This window comes from Phalaenopsis equestris, unplaced genomic scaffold (genome assembly GCF_001263595.1).
Source record: "Phalaenopsis equestris unplaced genomic scaffold, ASM126359v1 Scaffold000711, whole genome shotgun sequence".
Lineage (NCBI taxonomy): Eukaryota > Viridiplantae > Streptophyta > Magnoliopsida > Asparagales > Orchidaceae > Phalaenopsis > Phalaenopsis equestris.
The window spans coordinates 261,791-280,846 of record NW_018165151.1 but is presented as its reverse complement, the minus strand read 5'-3'; the positions used below and the strand labels follow the sequence as shown (position 1 = coordinate 280,846).

Sequence of the window (19,056 nt, the reverse complement as noted above, 5' to 3'; positions counted from 1 at the left end):
TTCATCAGAGGGTTAGACTTACTTGCAAACAAGAATGCGTGTACAAAGGGTCATCGATTAGATTTGGAGCCAGATTTGATGAGATCAAAGTAATAGTTGGCAAAGCTCCTTAGGTTGCAATGAAGATGACTGCCGCAAAGATCGAAGAGCCCTTAACTGAGTTTGACCTAAAGTTTAGTCAGAAGTTCCCTTCTCTTAAGAAGGCAAAGGTTAAGAGAGTGCCCATTAGGTTTGTCTTTACTACTCATAGCAGATTTGTCACTGTCACTGCTACTAAATTTATTATTACTATGTCTATTGTCACACAGCCATTGTCTAAAGGATAGGAGATTTTGCATGAAGCTTAGCCGAGATCTGCCTTCACCTCAATATCATTTATATTTGAAATCAGGTCTAATCAAGGTTTGTGCCACTTACTCAGACACAAAGGAGGAATATGAGCTAAATGATTCTTAAGAAAAAGAGAATGAAAACTAATAAGACTAGTCATTTTACTGAAATCCCTCTTCAGGAGAGAATACAATTACATGAGACCTCACAACTTCTCAGAGGGAATAGGTTTCACCCAGTGTCTACTACCTCGAGAGAGGGTAATGCCTACAATATTGCTACCACACTTCCTCAACTATCTCACTATGATGAACATGGTATGAGGAAGTTGAAGTCTACGTCACTTACAATATCCCGAAGGTTTTGTACCACCGTCATTCAATACCTTAGATTTGTCTGGTAACCCGCGACAACATGTTACACACTTTTGAGCAATTTGCTGCAATGCAGAGGGTAGTGAAGCACTATTGTTTCATCAGTTTGTGAGCAACCATTTGGAAGTTACCTTTGACTGGTATGTGGAGTTGTCTAAGGGCACAATAAAAACATTCACATAATTAGAAAATCTTTTTGTTAAATGGTTTTCTAGAGCTCAGCACCACGTCACTATAGGTGATATTGTGGTAGGGAAATAGAGGCTGACAGAGACATTACTGGGCTAAATTTTACAACAGAGAAATCTAAGCATGAAATGTGAGTTGCAGGCTCGAGAACAACATGCAATCAAGATTATGTTGATGATTATTCATGGGTAGGTGGCTTTTCTACTCAAAGAATTTACGATCAAGACTTTTGAAAAGCTACTCAGCAAAGTCGAGAGTCTTTAAGAAGAATCAAAACAACTTTTATTTATAGAAAGAACTGAGAAGCAAAACAATAAGAAATTCTGAGAAGAATTCTGAAACTATGACAGCAGTGGACAAGGGCAAGCATCCACTAGAGATATAAGCTGAATAGCCTCGCAGACCTACTAGAGTCCTCAGTAGTATGGTTAGCAATCATTTAAGCATAGGCCATATTAAATAGATGGATTGAATAGGGTATACTCTTTCAAGGATGAAGCAATAGGGAAGAAGTTCTGAAATCTGGTTAAGAAGCTCAAGTTTAGGTTGCGTGAGCTGAAGAAGCCAGAGGAAGTAAAATAAAAAGATCACTTCAAGTACTGGTCATACCACTGATTGTTCGGACATACCATAGAGGACTGTTTTAGTTTCAAAGACTAAATCGAGGGAAACTTCAAGAATGAGAACATAAAGATCTCAAAATAATATTTAAAAGAACCTAAAAAAGATTCCATAAATATGATTTTAGCTGATCCAATCATTCCAATTGACCCATATGCAACCGATGATGAATGGAGTATGGCATGGATGAGGTCTTACAAGAAAATATTGAACCAAATTTTGGTTGCTTTAGTTCAAGCTTCCATACAAAGTCTGAAACCTACTGAGCTGAGACTTTCAATTGTGTTAGAAGAGCTATCTCGACAAGAGACAAAGAAGATCACGAAAGAAGTAAAGGGAAATCATTTGAGAGTAGAGTAGGGGCTACTTTTCATAGATTGGTAGTTTCATATTTGGGTGAGAAATCCCTCAAACTGTTGATTCTATAAAATTGTGTTTGTCCCTTTAGGATTATATAAGGCCAAGAGTGGTTACATTTTGGTTGTCTCTAGTGATAACATAACTGATAACAACAAATGTAATTTTGAACTCAATTCTAATGATAATTCTAAAATCATAAAAAACCTCGATGAGTTCATCAATAATAAAAAAGATATCGATGAATTGGGTTATTGTTGACCTCACTTTTATAGGGACTCACCCCACATTTTGCTCATGACCTTAGATTGGCTATGACTTTTGAGACCTTATTAGGGCAATCCCAAACCCTTTAGCCTTATGGTTGGGTTGGTTTAGGATTTTGATTAAGGATCCTAAATTGGTCTCCATGAGCAAGACATGCTCAGGGTTACCAAAGTCAACCTAAAACCATAGGAACCCATTCAAAGCCCTAGAGACCACCAAATCCACTTTAGGAGAGGGATCTACCCAACTTGATCCCTAGCCTCATTAGGGGTCTCCCCAACCCCACCAAACTCTAAAAATAAACCAAAACCCTAATGTATCTTTTTGAACCCAAAATTTAGTGGCACCTTAGGATGGTCAAAAAAATTATGCTTAACTCTAATTTGGGCAACAATTAACCAATTGACCATATTACCCTTCAAATTATCCTTTACATCATATGGTCATGACAATGTCCATAAAATCAACCCCATGACCATGTGGTCAACACCATGTCCATATGGTCAAACCTATATCCATATGGTCAACATCATGACTATGGGGTCAACTCTATGCACATATGGTCAATACCGTGACCATAGGATCAACCCCATATCCATATGGGTCCACACAGTCAACTCAATAGCCATATGGTCAACTGAACCACTATAGGGTTAATTTCTATACATTCCTTGATTTATTTAATTAATTAAAAAGGAATGTCATGATGGACCTAATCTAAGACCAACCCTAAATAAAATTTCCAAACCAACCCATGGAGCCCAAGCCCAAATTCATCCATGGTCAATCCTTCTTGGCTCATTCATGACCCAATGCCACCTACCATTACATAAAGAGGCTATTAAAAACCCATCAAACCTAAATTTTTTACTTAGTCCAAGTAATGATGATAGGGAGGGCACATGGCATCCTACATGGCCTCCACCCTACATCCCTTTGGAATAAGCATGGGTGGTCAAGCCATCTCACTCCCTAGCCCATTATCCACCTCAACACCAAGCCAATGGCCTCACAGCCTTCCCCAGGCTTTCCTTGTCTCCATACTCACCTTCATGATGAGCACATAAGAGGAAATGCAAAAGCTTGAATCCATGGCCAAAAACATTCTTTAAGTCCTCTGAAATCATCTAGACAGCCACCCAATCATCTTCAATCACTGTTGAGCTCTCCCAAAGCCTGTAATGACTGCTTAAAGAGCCAACCTGATAGCATGAGTAGAAGACCAAACTTCTCATAGAATCCCTAAAATCTCTTGCTCTCAAGAGTAAAGTTGCTCCCCATAACCAAGCATTCAAAAACCCAACCTTTTAGCCTCTCAAATCCATTCAGATGCCCTAATTTTCCACCTTAAGAAAAGGATAAATTTTGGGTTTGGCATGAAATCCACCAAAACACAAATTCAAACATCCTAAAAGCTTCCTAGAGCCTCTCTGTCGCTCCTTCAATCAAAATCAAGCCTTCTCACAGCCTCTAACTTATTCTAAAACCAAACTGAGCCACCATTTAGTCAAGATCATAGATAGACTCTATTTCAATCCAAATTGAGTTAAGGGAAAGTTTTGTGGGGTCACAACAGTTGTGTCTTCCAAATTCAATTAAGGTTACACCTCTTGGGAGAAGGTATGGCCAAGAACCCTAAAATTATGATTACACCGCTTAGAACAAGTTATGGAAATTTGCTTCAGGTTTGGTTTTTTATGAAATAAATCATTACACCATGCTTGATCAACCGTAAAGATGTGTTCATCTAGGTTGGATGAAGCTTTAGGATTAAAGCCAAAGATATTTTATGGAGAAATGAGGGAGAAGTTAGTTTTTGATTGCAGACAGTGCTCGATTTATCATCCTGTGGGGATGATGAATGGATGTCATCCATTTCCATATATTAGAAATGGACCATTGTGATCGACTCATATCATGAAACTGAGGAGGAGGGGAGCTTCAGATTGATGCCACCTCAGATGACAACGTGGAAAGCGCCTCATATAAAAATATGCCACGTAAGCCTTCAGAGCATCCATCGAATGACCCGGTGCCGCGTCGGATAAGTAGATAAATAAATATTTTTTAATTAATTAAATCTAGAAAACCCAAATAAACTTCAAAAAATCATTTCTTTGTGCAGAAAAATCACAAAAATAAAATCAAAATATCGCTAAACTTAGTAAACCAAGGAAAAAATAATGAAAATAAAATTAAAAATAAATAACTTATATTTAATTTTTAATTAATTAAATACTCTCTCTAGTATTTTTTTAATTAAAATTAAATATAAATCCAAAAATTATAAAATTTGTAGGGATTATTCTCCCCATCCTTGGGAATATTATTTGAATTTTCGAAGATTAGGGAATGTACGTGAAATGGAAATAACTAATTTCCACAAATTTTGTAATTATTTTGAAAGTCAATTATAAAAATTTAAAAAATGGACATTAAAGTGGGAATTAGTTAGGAAATTTAGGGTAATAAATTTAAACCCTAAACTAATGTTTTTCGCCATTGAAAACCATAAAATGAAAAATTAGAAATCCAAGGGTAGAAATGTAAAAAAAAATAAAAAATTGATTTTTGGCCCAAATTGTTCCTTAAGCTAAATTAAAACTTTAACGGGCATAACATCATTTTCATCATCTTAACTATGAAACTACTCTTATGACCTAGGGTATAGCTTAATTTGAGCTCGGATCTAGGTTAGGTTTAACCCCAATTAGTTTAACTTAAATGAACTTCCAATTGCACTCAACCCAATTAAAGTTCTCAAAAACTTAAACTGGACTTAGCTCTTTTTTGTTTGACTTAAACTAAACCCTAAATGTTGGGTTTATCCATCATAAACCCAACTTAACCTTAAATGCTAGGCTTATCCACCTTAAATCCAACTGAACCCCAGAGTGTTGGGTTTATCCACCTTATACCCAACTTAATCCTAAATGTTAAGTGTATCCACCTTATACCCATTCAAACCCTAAATGTTGGGTTTACCCATCATAAACTCATCTTAACCCTAAATTTTGGGTTTATCCACCATAAGCCCAACTTAACCCTAAATGTTGGGTTTACCCACCTTAAACCCAACTTAACCCGAAGTGTTAACCCTAAGTGTCGGATTTATGCACCTTAAACCCAACTTAACCCTAAGTGATGGGTTTATTGACCTTAAACCCAACTTAACCCTAAGGGTTGTATTTATTCACCTTAAACCTAACTAAACCCTAAGTGTTGGGTTTACCCACCTTAAACCCAACTTAACCCTAAAAGTTGGGTTTATCCATCTTAAACCCAACTTAACCAAAAATGTTGGTTCTAACCCATATTAGACCTTACCTAAAACATAAACCTAGGTTCAACCTAACATGAACCTAGCCCAAAATGTTGGGTCTAACCCATATTAGACCTAACCTAAACCATAAACCTTGGTGATACAACAAAATAATGTGTAATTTTATGTATTCATTTTATGCTTAAATTTTTCATTTTATGCTTAAATGTATTCATTTTATGCTTAAATTTGGTGATATTGCACTTCAAAGAAGGGTATTTTCATGTTTTGTTGCAGATATATCTTTTTTAGGTATTTAGAGCAAAAAGCAACAAAAAGAAGAAAATTTAGAGCCAAAATGGAGCTTTTCAACATCCTGACTCTAGAGGCGCCATTATACAGAGAAGTAGCATCAGAGACGCCAAAAACTAATGCTAGGGGTGCCCTTTTATAGAGAAGCGGTGCCAGAAGCGCTAGAATTGGTGCCAGAGGCGCCATAATCCAAAGAACAATGTGAACTTCAGTAGTTTGGTGCCAGAGGCACCAGAACTGGCTCTAAAAGCACCAGAGATGAATTAAGATGGAGTAACGTAGTTAGTGACTATTTTTGAGTGGTTTTAGAAGGCTCCAATCAATTCAAATGCCCCATGGAGTAATTCAATGCATGTAGAAACTTTGGGAAGGCTCTTGAATGAAGAGATATGTCTCTTGGATGAAGAGAATTGTCTCTTCGTGTGAAGAGGTGTGCCTTTTGGGAAAAAGGGTTTGAATTCTTTTTGAAATGAAGACTGACCCTAATTAAAGGGGGTGAGAGGTTTGAAGAGAAAAGGGGGCGAGAGGTTTGATGAGAAGAGGGTGGTGTGATAGATAAGCCTTGAGAGAAGAGAGGATTTTCTTCTAGAGCTATAAGAGGAGTGGGAAGGTGAGAGATTTCTTCTTTATTACATTTCTAAGAGAAAATTGAATGTGATTGAAAAGAGAGAAAGTGCTTAAAGGGAATTACAATTTGATAAAGAGTGTGAGATAAATTGTGTTCTTTCTTTTCTTTATGTTGTAAACTTATTTTTATAAATAAAATCTATGTTTTATCGTATCCTTCTCATGAATTCTGAGTAGTCTTCTTTATTCTTCTCCCTACAAAGAGATATGGTTTTGTGAAGAATTAATTTTGTTATGTAAGGTTTTAAATGTCAATAAAATGTGATGATTCGAACTACGATCTTCATTTACTTTTTGATCTAGCCAATTGAAATGTTAAAATTTATTGAGAAACATAAGATCTAAAAGGGTCATGCTTTCTACAACAAGATAAGAGTCACATTTAATTTCATCGGTGAGAACTGCAAAATAAATAGGAAAATATAATTTGATGGTCGAAGAATTGGAGACTTTAAGGTGACAGATTAAAATCCCCAATTTGGTCCAGTTGCTTGGAAACTAAAGTGAGATTGTTAGCACTCAGAGGAGGGAGCTGTGAGAGTTCTGGAGTGGCAGCCAATATCCTCTTAACCTAAACACGGATTTAGGGACCAAACTCTGAATTAGTCAATGTTTTTTATGCACTCTTAGAGAGTAAATAATAAGATTGTTCCTATTTGACACAATACAATTTAATATGTATTTTAAATTATTTTAGTTACTTCACAATCCATAAACTCATTGTAAATGGGAATGATGCTTTCTTAAACTTGATGTCTTCGTTACAAAACTTTGCTTAGTCTTTATAAGTTTACTTTTGAAGTTTAGTAAATAGCTTAGTTAATTAATTCTTTTGACTGCATCTTAATTAACATACAGTTAATTTACTTTAGATTTATTTTGCGTACTTATGTTTCATTGTTGGAATATTCTGTTTTGCATTATAACTATAAGAATTTCCAACTTCCCGTGAGATTGATACTTAGGCTCCATTAGAGCCCTTTATTACTTGTGCGATACATATACTTGCATTATTATTACGGTTTGGCAGCTTAAAGATTTTAAAAGGTAAAATTATTTATACAAATTTTTTTTTATTAGGATTGAACTGTATATTTACTATTTGTGCTGCCGTGTGTGTATTGTAATATTAAAAGATATTTGCAATGTGCCACAAAATCGCGCATCACTAGGTCAACTCGAACTAACTCGGGTAAACCTAAATCAAGTAAATCACCAGTAATCCCGAACTAACTCAGGTTAACCTAAGTTAACTAAACCACATGTCCAACTTGACCTAGCCTGGCTTAACCTAAAATAATAGAATTATTGGGTCAACCTGACTTAACTCAGGTTAACCTTATTTGACGGAACCACTGCCTCAACTCAACTTAACTCAAGTTAACCCAATTTAACAAAACCACTTGGCTAACCCATCCTAACTCTGTTTAATCTAAATTAGCCCAATCCTTGGGTTAACTTGACCCAAATCAAGTTAACTCAAATCAACCCAATTTGAGACTCAACCTCAAATCAACCCAAGTTTATGTCATGGTTCAAGTTATTTTAATACATATCCAAATTTAAGCTTATCCTTAACCGATATAAATTTGTTTGATGTAGTAAAATTTCAAATACAAATACATGGTTATGATTTTTTTTCTGGGATCTGAAACAATCACTCTAATATATAGAATACATTTTAAAGTAATGAATACATTATGTCCTAGAATAACGAAGATAGCTCAATCTATAGATCGTATTATGTTAATAGAAACAAATTTACTTGCTTCAAATAAAACAACAAACAGAGTTATTAAATGGAATAAAGTTACTTTTTACAGATTTTTGGATTATTCCTTTGGGCCTTAATCCTAAATCAATTATTAATTAAGAAATAGATCAGATTATTCAAAAAATTGATGGAGAAGTAGAAGTACGATTTAACCCTAGATGATCCATATCCCTAGCTAGAATATCTCTACCATCTACTTCTAATTCTCCTTTTGTTTTGACTTATGAAAGATTGGTTAAAGAAGAATTAATTAATGAATATTTACTAATGTTCAGTTATATTCTCATCAAACTCTACATTAAGTAAGATATAATTTCTCTCCTCCTCCTTCAGAAATGAATTTTAGTTTTAAATGAATTACAAAATAAGTAGATGACAAGGTATCAATGGATAGTGAAGAGGTATCTGACAATTGGGAAAATTTACAGATGATAATAGTCTAGAAGAAGAATCTCCATCTGACAGACGAAATTTAATGGTGGCCCCACCATGATCCAAAAGCTACCAAAAGAAGATATTCGAAAATCAAAATAAAATATAAAAGTCACGACCAACTCAAAAGTGCTCCCCACTACCTCCTCTTTCCAACGTACGTAACTTTAAGCTTTTGTAATTTCATCTGTTATTATGTTCTACTTAAGAATTTTAGAGTTCGTTGGTTTGCCTGAGCTTTATATATGTCAGTAGTATTCTGTGTTGATGTGTGCAAGGACTAAATTTCATTTTTATTGTAACGAAGTTGTAAGGGATGCATCGTAGAACTCTTCCTTCTTGTAGTCTATAAGTTTTTATTTTAATATATATAAAGTTGTGTTTTAATAATAGTGTAGCACTTTTTTATTTTAATTTTTAAAACTAAATTCCTGAGATGCAATTTAGTATTTGAGCCATGAAGGGCTAAATCTTGCTAAGGAACTCATATATGTAGAAATAAAATAAATTTTAAATAAAAATGGTTAAATTTTATCTTATACTTGAAGTCGGGTTGAGTTGGTAAGCTCTATAAATCACTGACTGTGTATAATGATAAATTTATTAATCCTTTCATTATTCTCGTAGAAAAATATGATATAATTTGTAAGTTTCATAATAATTTTAAAAATAGCTGGATCAGCGAGACGAATGCAAGTTAAATTTTTAATTTTTAAACTATTGTAGTATGAATACGAGACTAAACTGGAGGTTATTTCTTAAGTCGATCAAAAAGAGGTGCATCATCTAAAGCAAGAATTTTATAAAAAATCAACAACTTAGTTTAAAGCTCCTAAAAATCACTGAAATTGTTTTGTATCAGTAATTATGTGACAAAATTTGTCAACAAATTCAATACTGTGATGAATAGAGATTATAAAAGAGAAATATTATGTCCTAAAAATCTAATTTTAGTGTGGAATATTTTAATTTTGGGAGCTAAAATAACTAATTTATTTTCCTTAGAAATCCATTTAAAAGTATTTAAGTGCTTAATATGTTGTTCAATAGTACTCGAAAAATAAAATATATGATCAATATAGATAATAATAAATTAATAACAAGGATAAAAAATTTTATTAAAAATCTTTTGAAGTTCAAATAACATTACATTCCATTCATAATGACCACAAGAAATAGTAAACTGCTTTATGTCGATCTTGCTCTTTTATTTGAATTTGTCAATATTCAAATTTAAGGTTTAGAAAATAAGATATTATTTATGAAATTTAATAGATTTTTTTTATTTGGATTTGGATATCTTATCCATTTAAGTAATTTATAAAAAGGTTAAAATCAAAAAAGAGTCTTGGTTTTTCTTGTTATTTTTTTGTAGCATTTTCAACATAGAATACTATACAACTCTAAGAATAATATGATTTACTAATAATTCATTTATTTCTTTTTTACACAGATTGAGATAATGTTCATTCATTTGACATGACATTGCTTTAGTTGGAATATCTTTTTTGTTAAAGTTATGTTCATATAGTAATTCAACACAATGAATTTTTCTTTCCAAAAATCTATAGGAGTATTTTTAAAAAGTTTCCTAACCAAATAAAATATCAAATTATTTCGAATCCTAAAGAACTAATTATCAATGAAATTAATAAATCAAAGCAAAAAACTTTTCATATTAATTTCTTGCAAGAAGAAATTAATATTAAAAAAATAAAAAAAAAATTTCAAAATAAGAAAAATACTAACCTCATAATTCGTTAATAGTTTTTATGTGTTGAGTCCATTTCTTGAAGTTGAATGACCTCCGACTTATAAATCAAGGATCACCAGCGAAATCTATTTAAATCCTCGACGCAAGTAAATTTAAACAAAAAAAAAAAAAAACATTTGCAGGATAAATAAGGTCAATTGAACGTCACAAGCTCCAAAATTTTTCAATGGCATGAAGATATTTACTATAAAAGGCAAATTCCCACATGTAGATCCAATTATGACAAGATTCCATTGTTATGATCCTTCCTCAATTTCTTCTTTGAGAAAAACAACTTATTCATTACATGGGATAAAAAAAAGATTGAAATTTGAAGGGGAAATTAGGAGCATAGAAGGCCTTTTGAGGTGAGACATCGAGGTTTCCCTAAAATAAAAGAGGCTTTAGAGGAGAAGGGTGAGAAGGAAGATGATTCCATGTCAGAGACCATAGCTTGGCAAGAGGAGCGAGAGATCAATCAAAATATTTATACTTAGGAAGAGAACAGAAGAAGAAGGGGAGCTGTCATGAGAGCTTCTTTAAAAAAAAGTTGAATTCAAAATTAGAAAATTGCATACTTATCACTCAATTTTTATGCAATTACATTTGACACACTTTAATTTTTACATATATGACATATTTTTTATGCAATAAAAAGTGCATTTCATTTTTAAAAAATAAAATAGAGATAGTTTTTATATGTTGTGAAAGATTTGATTGGTATAAATATAAACAATAATTTTTTTATGTTAGGACACGTAGATGCATTAGATTTGGATGGTATGATGTAAATGCTTGTAATTTTACGCGCCTCGTTTCGTCAGTGAACTAACCACCGTTGCCTCGGTGTAGTTGCATTAACGCAATCCAAGCAAGTTTCAGTGCCATGTGGTGGAGGAGCTTACGCCGGGCTGCGCTGCTGCACGTCTCCTCCTCCCATCCTCAATCCCATCAAGCCTTCCGCCTTCAGAACCCTAACCCCACCACCAGCATCACAATTCACTCCCGCATGCGCATCATTCCTCCCATCAAAAACCCTATATTTCCCTTTATCTCCAAATCCTTCTCTTCAAACCCCACACTAGATGACGCATGCAATGAAGACGACGCCGAAACGCTAAAGGATGACCATCTTCTCCAGGACGTAGACTCAGTGATCAATTCTCTTGGTGAATTTGGGTCCAATAGCGCAGAAGCCAAGCGCCAGATGGAGCAATGCGGCGTTTCGGTCTCGCCGGAGCTCGTGACTGCGGTCCTCTCCAGACTCCGAAATGATTGGTCTGCCGCTTTCACCTTTTTCCTCTGGGCGGGGAAGCAGCGGGGCTATGCCCACTCCGTCAGAGAGTACCATTCTATGATCTCTATCCTTGGAAAGATGCGGAGGTTCGACACGGCTTGGTCTCTTGTCAGTGAGATGAGGGCCGCGATGCCTGGGAGGCCATCTCTTGTCTCCTCCCAGACTCTCATGATCCTAATAAGAAAGTATTCTTCCATTCATGATGTTGGAAGAGCCATAAGTGTGTTCTATTCCTTCAAGAAGTTTGGACTTGAGGTCGGGATTGATGATTTTCATGGCCTCCTCAGTGCGCTCTGTCGGTATAAGAATGTGGAGGATGCTGAGCACCTGCTCATGTGCAACGAAGGTACTTTCCCTTTTGAGACTAAAAGCTTTAACATTGTGCTCAATGGATGGTGCAACGTTCTAGTATACGTCCGAGAGGCAAAGAGGTTTTGGAGGGAATTTGAGAAAAGAAGGGTTGAGAAGGACGTGGTTTCTTATGGGTGCATGATATCCTGCTACTCGAAAGCTGGTAATCTCAATGATGTCACCAAGCTTTTCAGTCAGATGAAGGAGCTTGGTGTTGCTCCTGATTTGAAGGTTTATAATGCTGTTGTGTATGCCCTTGCTAAAGCACGGAGTATTGATAAGGCCAAAGATCTTGTTAAGTTGATCGGGGAAAAAGGAATTGATCCAAATGCTGTGACGTTTAACTCTTTAATCAGACCCTTATGTAAATTTCGCCGAATCCAAGAGGCACGGATGGTGTTTGATGAAATGTTACAAAGAGGTGTAACTCCTTCAATACGGACCTTTCATGCTTTCTTTGATGTGCTTAAGACTGAAGAAGAGGTGTTTGAGCTACTTCATCAAATGAGGCAAACAAGTTGTAAACCAGCGATGGATACATACATTATGCTCATAAGGAAATTGTGTAAGTGGAAACAGCATGATAGTGTTTTTAGGCTATGGGGTGAGATCGGTGAATCTGGTCTTTGTCCTGATCGTAGTGCTTATATAGTTTTGATCCATGGTCTCTTTCTAAATGGGAAGTTAGAAGAAGCTTCCAAATATTATGAAGAGATGAAGGAAAAGGGCTTTGAGCCTGAACCCAAGACTGAGGAGATGATCGAAGCGTGGCTTGCTGGTAAAGTAGCTGCAGGGAAAATAGAAATTCTTGCTTCAGAAAGTGGTAGATATAACAATGAATCTATTGGGATGAATGGAAGAAATGTAAAGAACATGCCACACTTTTCTCAAAATTTTTTGAAAAAGCCAGAAACAAGGAGCATCACTAGGGAGCGTGGATATTCACTTTGCAGATAAAATGGTATGCAATGATATTTCTCCTATCATGTTTCCTAGGCAATGTGATTTTATGTTTCTCCTACCCTTGTTTTCCAGTCCAATGTGAATGGTATTTCATTCCAGTACTAGGAAATCAAACAATTTACTCTCATCTACTTAACAAATTATATGCTTGAGTACTAATTCTTTCTTCTATGTTTTTTAGATGGCATGACTTGTTCAAAGTTAAACAAAAAGAGAGTTATGCTTGATATTTTCTTTGACTATTTAGAAGAACCAAAAGGTAAATTTATTTTTTTATTTTTTATGTCCCAAGTTGTTATGCTTTTTTGTAGTTTTTAGAGAAGCTTATGCACATTGGCTAATCCTTTAAATTGTGTGTTACCTTCTTGAATATAAAATGAAAATCTATGGGTTTTTGCTCTCTTTTATGATGTTGGAATAGAGAAAGAAAGGAAAAGAAAATGATATAGAAGTATTTGAATTTATGGTTATAAGTGTGCGAGGTCACAATTCTTTTGTTTTTTTACCACGTTTAACTTGTGTTGTTTCATACCATTCAAATGGTGTTTGAAAATGCAGACATTTGGATGGAAACAATCATTTTATAAATTGCAGAAGTTTAAGAAAATATTGTATTTTTTATCCATACAACTTAATGAGAACGTTTTATGTATGTGAGACACAAATAACATTTGAGAAAGAAGGCGATCAACATCCATATCAAATAAATATATCAAATCTTAGTGTCTTGCAGATCAAATGTAGTGCCCTACAAATGGAATAATGGAAGGAAATCTTTATGAATGACTTGGATATGAACAATAAAGTTGAAATTTCTTTTTTTCCTTTTTCATTTTAAAAATTAGGCTTTTTAAAGGAAGAATATGTTTTATTATATTTTGCTTTAGCGTATAATTTTGTTGTTATCAATACTTTATTTAAGAAAAGAGATAAACATATTATTACTTATAAGAATGAATCTAATAGAACACAAATTTATTATTTCTTTATGAGAAAAAGCTATCGTTGAGAATGTCAAGATTTTTAAGGCCATTCTAAGTGAAAATTTAAGTAATCAACATTGATTATTAGTTCTAGATTTTACGATGAGGAGTTATAAGATATAAAATAGAATGAAACATTATCATATAACTAAAATTTTAGGAGCACCTAGCTAATTATATGATTGTCTTTTCCACTATTGCTGTAGTTTTTTCCGCTATAAGGAGGCATCTTCTTCAGTTTAATGGCAACTAGCTTGACTAGTTTGTCTTCCTCTGGTACGTCTTTATACTTGAAAATCTGTTTAACTGATTATAACTACTCGATAAACTCATCGGGCTCCATGCCTCTCTTAATTTATTAGAGATTCATCTCGATGTCAAAGCCCCGCTGACCTCCATAAGGGGTCTCTTCTCTTGGCCTCCTTTGATATTGGATACCAAAATGACGTGATCGATATTCTTCGTCACTGTGATCTTCCATGTGAAACGGATTCAACTCCTCGTCCCTGTCTTCCCTTCCACTCTCCAGATCACGGTCGAAGGTAATTTCTTCCTGGTTTTTGTTATCCAGCTCTGTTAGTTTCTGCTGCAGATGATGAATTTTTCGTTGAATCTCTTCTTGAGTCATGTCCGGTGTATCCCTCCGCGGTGGCATGGCTAGGATTGGGAATCAGAAGGAAAAAAAAATTCGTGGAGGTGGCTTGGGCAGGTGTAATGTTAGGAAATCCTAGGATGAGACTATAGTTGAGTTAGCTCTGATACCAAATGATACCGGAACTAGTTAGGAATTAGCGAAACACAAAAACAAACTTTTATTAATATAAGAATAGAGTTACAACATGACTCAAACAGAAAAAAGAAATACAATAATATACGAATCTCCGGTTAGGGATGTAGGAAGAGATCCAAAAACCGTGGTGGCGTCGGCAAGGTGGTAAGGAAAGGTGGGGAAGGTCGGGTGGTTGTTTGGTAGGTTGGAATGGAGTTTGGTGGTTTGTAGGTGAGCTGGACAGCAAGGATTGTTGCAAGGGGTGGCAGATTGTGGGTAGTTGATTCAGAGAACTGGGCAAGCTTGGTGGTTGTGCGGAGGAGTACTGGTGCTGGAATGAGGGGGACTGTATGTCGAAACAACAAGTTGTGGTGGTAGTAGAGGTGGCTACAGAGCTGTGGAGCGAGATGGAGGTGGCGGGCGGCTAGGGAAGAGGTAGGATAAGGGTCGAGAAGAAGATGGGAGGAGATTGGAAGGATTCAATAGCATCTCTGAGCAGGATACAGCCGGAGCACCACCTGTTCTCGGATACAACTTTAGCATGAGCGAAAGGACTCCACATAGGAATTAATAATGCAAAAACCACCCAAAACTGAACCCTACGGTTAGAAAACACCAATTTATAGACTCTCTTTGATGAAGAAAATGAAAAAGAAACTCCCACACAAAAAAGAAGGGGTGGGGAGGCAAGAAAAATCGAGAAAATAGATATTAAAATACTAACCATATGGAGAAGAGCATATAACGAAGGAGATAAGAGGGGCGGAGTCCCACTTTGTGTAGAAGAGGCGAGAAACTCTCGCACGGTCTCTTGGATCAGTTCGCAGAGGGAGTTTTTTTCTCCAGTTGACTAAACTTGCTGGCGTCTCTGGCGCCGACGTAAATGAGCGGGCGCATTTGTGGCACCCGCATAAATGAGTGGGTGCTTTTATTCTCATCGAATATCATTAGCGAGGAACATACACCATGGTACATCCTCTCGTAAATGTCTATTAAGAGCATAAAGTCGATCCTTGATGTAATCCAACTAAAGTAAGAAAATACTAGGTCAATCCTCTTTCTGTTCGAACACAAGAAACAACTCTAGTATATATATTTTTAATGACTTGAATATAAGTCACACTAACACCTTTCTTTTCTAGAACTCATTAAAGAACTCCTGAAATCTTATCGAAAGCTTTTTCTACGACAACAGCAACAACAACAAAGCCTTAATCCCACTACGTGGGGTCGGCTACATGCATGAATCATCTCCATTGCATTCTATTTAGTGTCATATTTTCATTTAGTTTATTTAGTGTCTAGTTTTCATTTAGTTCTAGTAAATTAAGATAATTTTTTATACAATAAGCCCAAGTCTTCCTAGGTCTACCTCTGACTTTCTTAACACAAGTCAAATCTAAAACATCTACTTTCCTAATTATATGTAGATCATTCTTACTCTCTCTGCACTTTTCCATCCTTCTTACTCTTTGTATCGTATATTAACCTATGTTCACTAAGTCTCTCCCATAATTTTAATAAATGACACATTAACTTAATTCCTCTATAATGCTTTATTCTTAAAATGGGGACCAAACAACGCTTCCCTCCAATCATGTATCTTTTTAGTTTTTAAAATAATATTAAAAAGTTTAGTAAGTCAATAACTTCCTAAATCTTCTAAATATTTTCACAATTCTATTGGGATACCATGAGGTCCTATTGATTTTCCAGCCATGATGTTTTTTAAAGACTTCTCAACTCCTTTTTTACTAATGCGATGGTAAAATAAAAATTATTATTAATAATGATGTTAAGATCACTAAAGTCGATTATATTTTAAAAAATTAACTAATAAATTTATCTAAATATCTCACGCATCTATGATAAATATCTTCATCTAAGAATGTACTTCTTGATTTTCATATTTAATACAGTACTTGAATTAAATTGTTCTTTATTTTCACTTGTTTGGCTAGTTTATACATATATCTTTCACATTCTTTAGTATTATATATTATAAATATCACTAAAAATATAATTCTTAGCATTACAAATATTTCTGTTAGACTTCCTACATTTACCTTATATTTTTCTCAATTCTTTATGATATTTACATTTAAACCAATTTTTATAACAAAATTTCTTATATTTTCTTTTCTTGCATATTATTATTTCATCATCAACTATTTTTATTTATAAAAAAATTATGCTTTTGATTCTTCAAGTGAATATTTTGTCATTTCTTTAATAGTGCTTCTTATTTTATCCTACTGAATAAGCTTTTTCAGGAACATTGCAAATCATAAAATTTTGAAGTTTTCTCATAAAAAATACGTTTAAATGTTTTTTAAGTGTCCTCTATATAGTTCTAGGACAATGTTTCATTATTTTTTCACTTTCCAACTCTTCATCTTAAATTCCAAAACTAATAATCGATATTGAGTGCTTAAATTTTTACTTGGAATGACCTTACAAATTTTATATTTTCGATGATAACTTTTTCTCATAAAAACATAAACAATTTGTGTTTTGTTAGATTTATTCTCATAAACAATAATATGCTCATCAATCTTGCTAAATAAAATATTAACAATAAAAAAATTATAAGCTAAAATAAAATTCAATATGATTCTATCTTCTTAATTAATCACTCTAAAACCGTAGCCACCGTGAATATTTCTAAAATCTTCAATCACTCTTTTGAAATCTTTTGCAGTAAAATTTCTTTTCTTAAGAGTATCATTGTATTAATTCTTCTAGGTCATTCTAAAAATTTCTTTTGAATATATAACTAAACCTAATCGAGGAGCATAACTATTTATAACTCATTTAGTTATAAATATAACTCATTCATTTAATTTTGTAAAGAATTTTGGTATAAAAAACAATTTTTAGGGCTATAATTCTATCTCCAATCCTATTATTTTTTACAAAATTATCTTTGAAACTCTTATCTATAATTACACCATCATTTCTACCACGGCTCTTACACGAATACCAAATCTCAAAACTTAAGATATCAATCTCTTTAGCTTTTTCTCTAACTCATTTAGTTTTTGAATGCATAAGATATTTATCTTCCTATAAACTTTAATACCGGCTAATTCTATTAATTAACCTATCAGAGTACTTATATTTCAAGATATCCCAATATTAGTTTCATGGATTAACTTTTTTACACGTCCTCGTCATAAATGTGAGAACTCTTGCTTATTTAACTCTACATCCGAGCGCTAATGTAGTAGCTTTTGCACACTTCTCACTGTATTTAGGTCATACAACATATCTTTTTTAGGGGACGCTCTAGCATTTATACAATTATTTAAAGGATGCATGTCATGATATTTTCAACAAAAATTTTACGCTGGTTGTCAATTACCTAACACAACCCTCCACTTTTTACCTCCGTGGTTTGGGGCCCGACAACAACAGTGTTTCATAAAAGTACTCAAACAAGTGCTGTTTTTTCCTTTCTGAGAGGCCACGACAACACTTAAATGTTCTTGGATTAGGAAGCACATGGTAGTAGTGTTTGGGGATTTATAAATTTAACAAAATGACTATTTAGCAAATATAATAGTTCAAGCTAGTTTTCTGTTCACTATAAACTAAGTGAAAAATAAAAAAAATAGAATTGGCTATAGAAACACACTATTGACGTGGTGCAGTTGTGGTTGGATGAAAGGAAAATAGAATAAAGAGGATGATTTGCGAATAATTTCAGCTTGATTTCATTGCGGGAAATTAATTTTATTTATAGAGATTTATAATATGTGATAAGATGTAATCTAATTCTAAATAAACTCCACAAGATAGAGAACCCTATCTACAACTAATATGCTAGGTAATTGCAGATTAATCAATAAATACACCATAACCTATTGATCAGCCCCAATTATTATCACAATTTATATAAGTCATGATAAAGACACCAGAAACTCGATCTGTTCCCTAGCAAATTAATTGAGTTCTTAAAATTAAGTATTATTATTCACTGGGGTTTCTCAAGCAAGTATACGTATCGTTTCAATAATATAAGGCTCTATTGAGTCTGAAATGTCGATCCCACAAGGAAGGGGATGTAGGTAATTCCTAAGGCGAAGTTTTAGTCTATTACTTTCAGTTTTTAGTTTCGAATATCGTTAAGATTATTTTTTCTAATAACTAATCCTTAGTTACGGTTCTATACCTAAGTTAAACTTGCCTAGATCAATTAGTTAGGTGAAATTCAAGATTGATAAGAGTACTTTTCTCTTGTTTACTAGGTAGACTTTAGGTATTACTACAAGGAGTTGTGATGCTATAGTGACAAATGGAACATTAGACTCATTTACCCTCTTTCAAGTGCATAAATAAGTATGGTTCAAATTTTGGCCCTTGTTTCCGGCTGTCACCCTAGAAACTCTTGAT

At 34.0% G+C, this 19,056-nt stretch overlaps 1 protein-coding gene across 2 annotated transcripts in view; it reads left to right on the top strand.

The window, feature by feature from the left end:
* The first annotated feature begins 11,084 nt into the window (after positions 1 to 11,084).
* Positions 11,085 to 19,056, top strand: part of LOC110030388 (pentatricopeptide repeat-containing protein At5g15010, mitochondrial) — a 31,748-nt gene continuing 23,776 nt past the window's right edge. For both annotated transcript variants that reach the window (XM_020733075.1, XM_020733074.1), the window contains exons 1-2: positions 11,085 to 12,907; positions 13,091 to 13,168. In XM_020733075.1, coding sequence (XP_020588734.1) covers positions 11,185 to 12,903 — 1,719 coding nt within the window. In that variant the 5' untranslated portion in view covers positions 11,085 to 11,184 and the 3' untranslated portion in view covers positions 12,904 to 12,907; positions 13,091 to 13,168. The remainder of the gene's footprint in view (positions 12,908 to 13,090; positions 13,169 to 19,056) is intronic.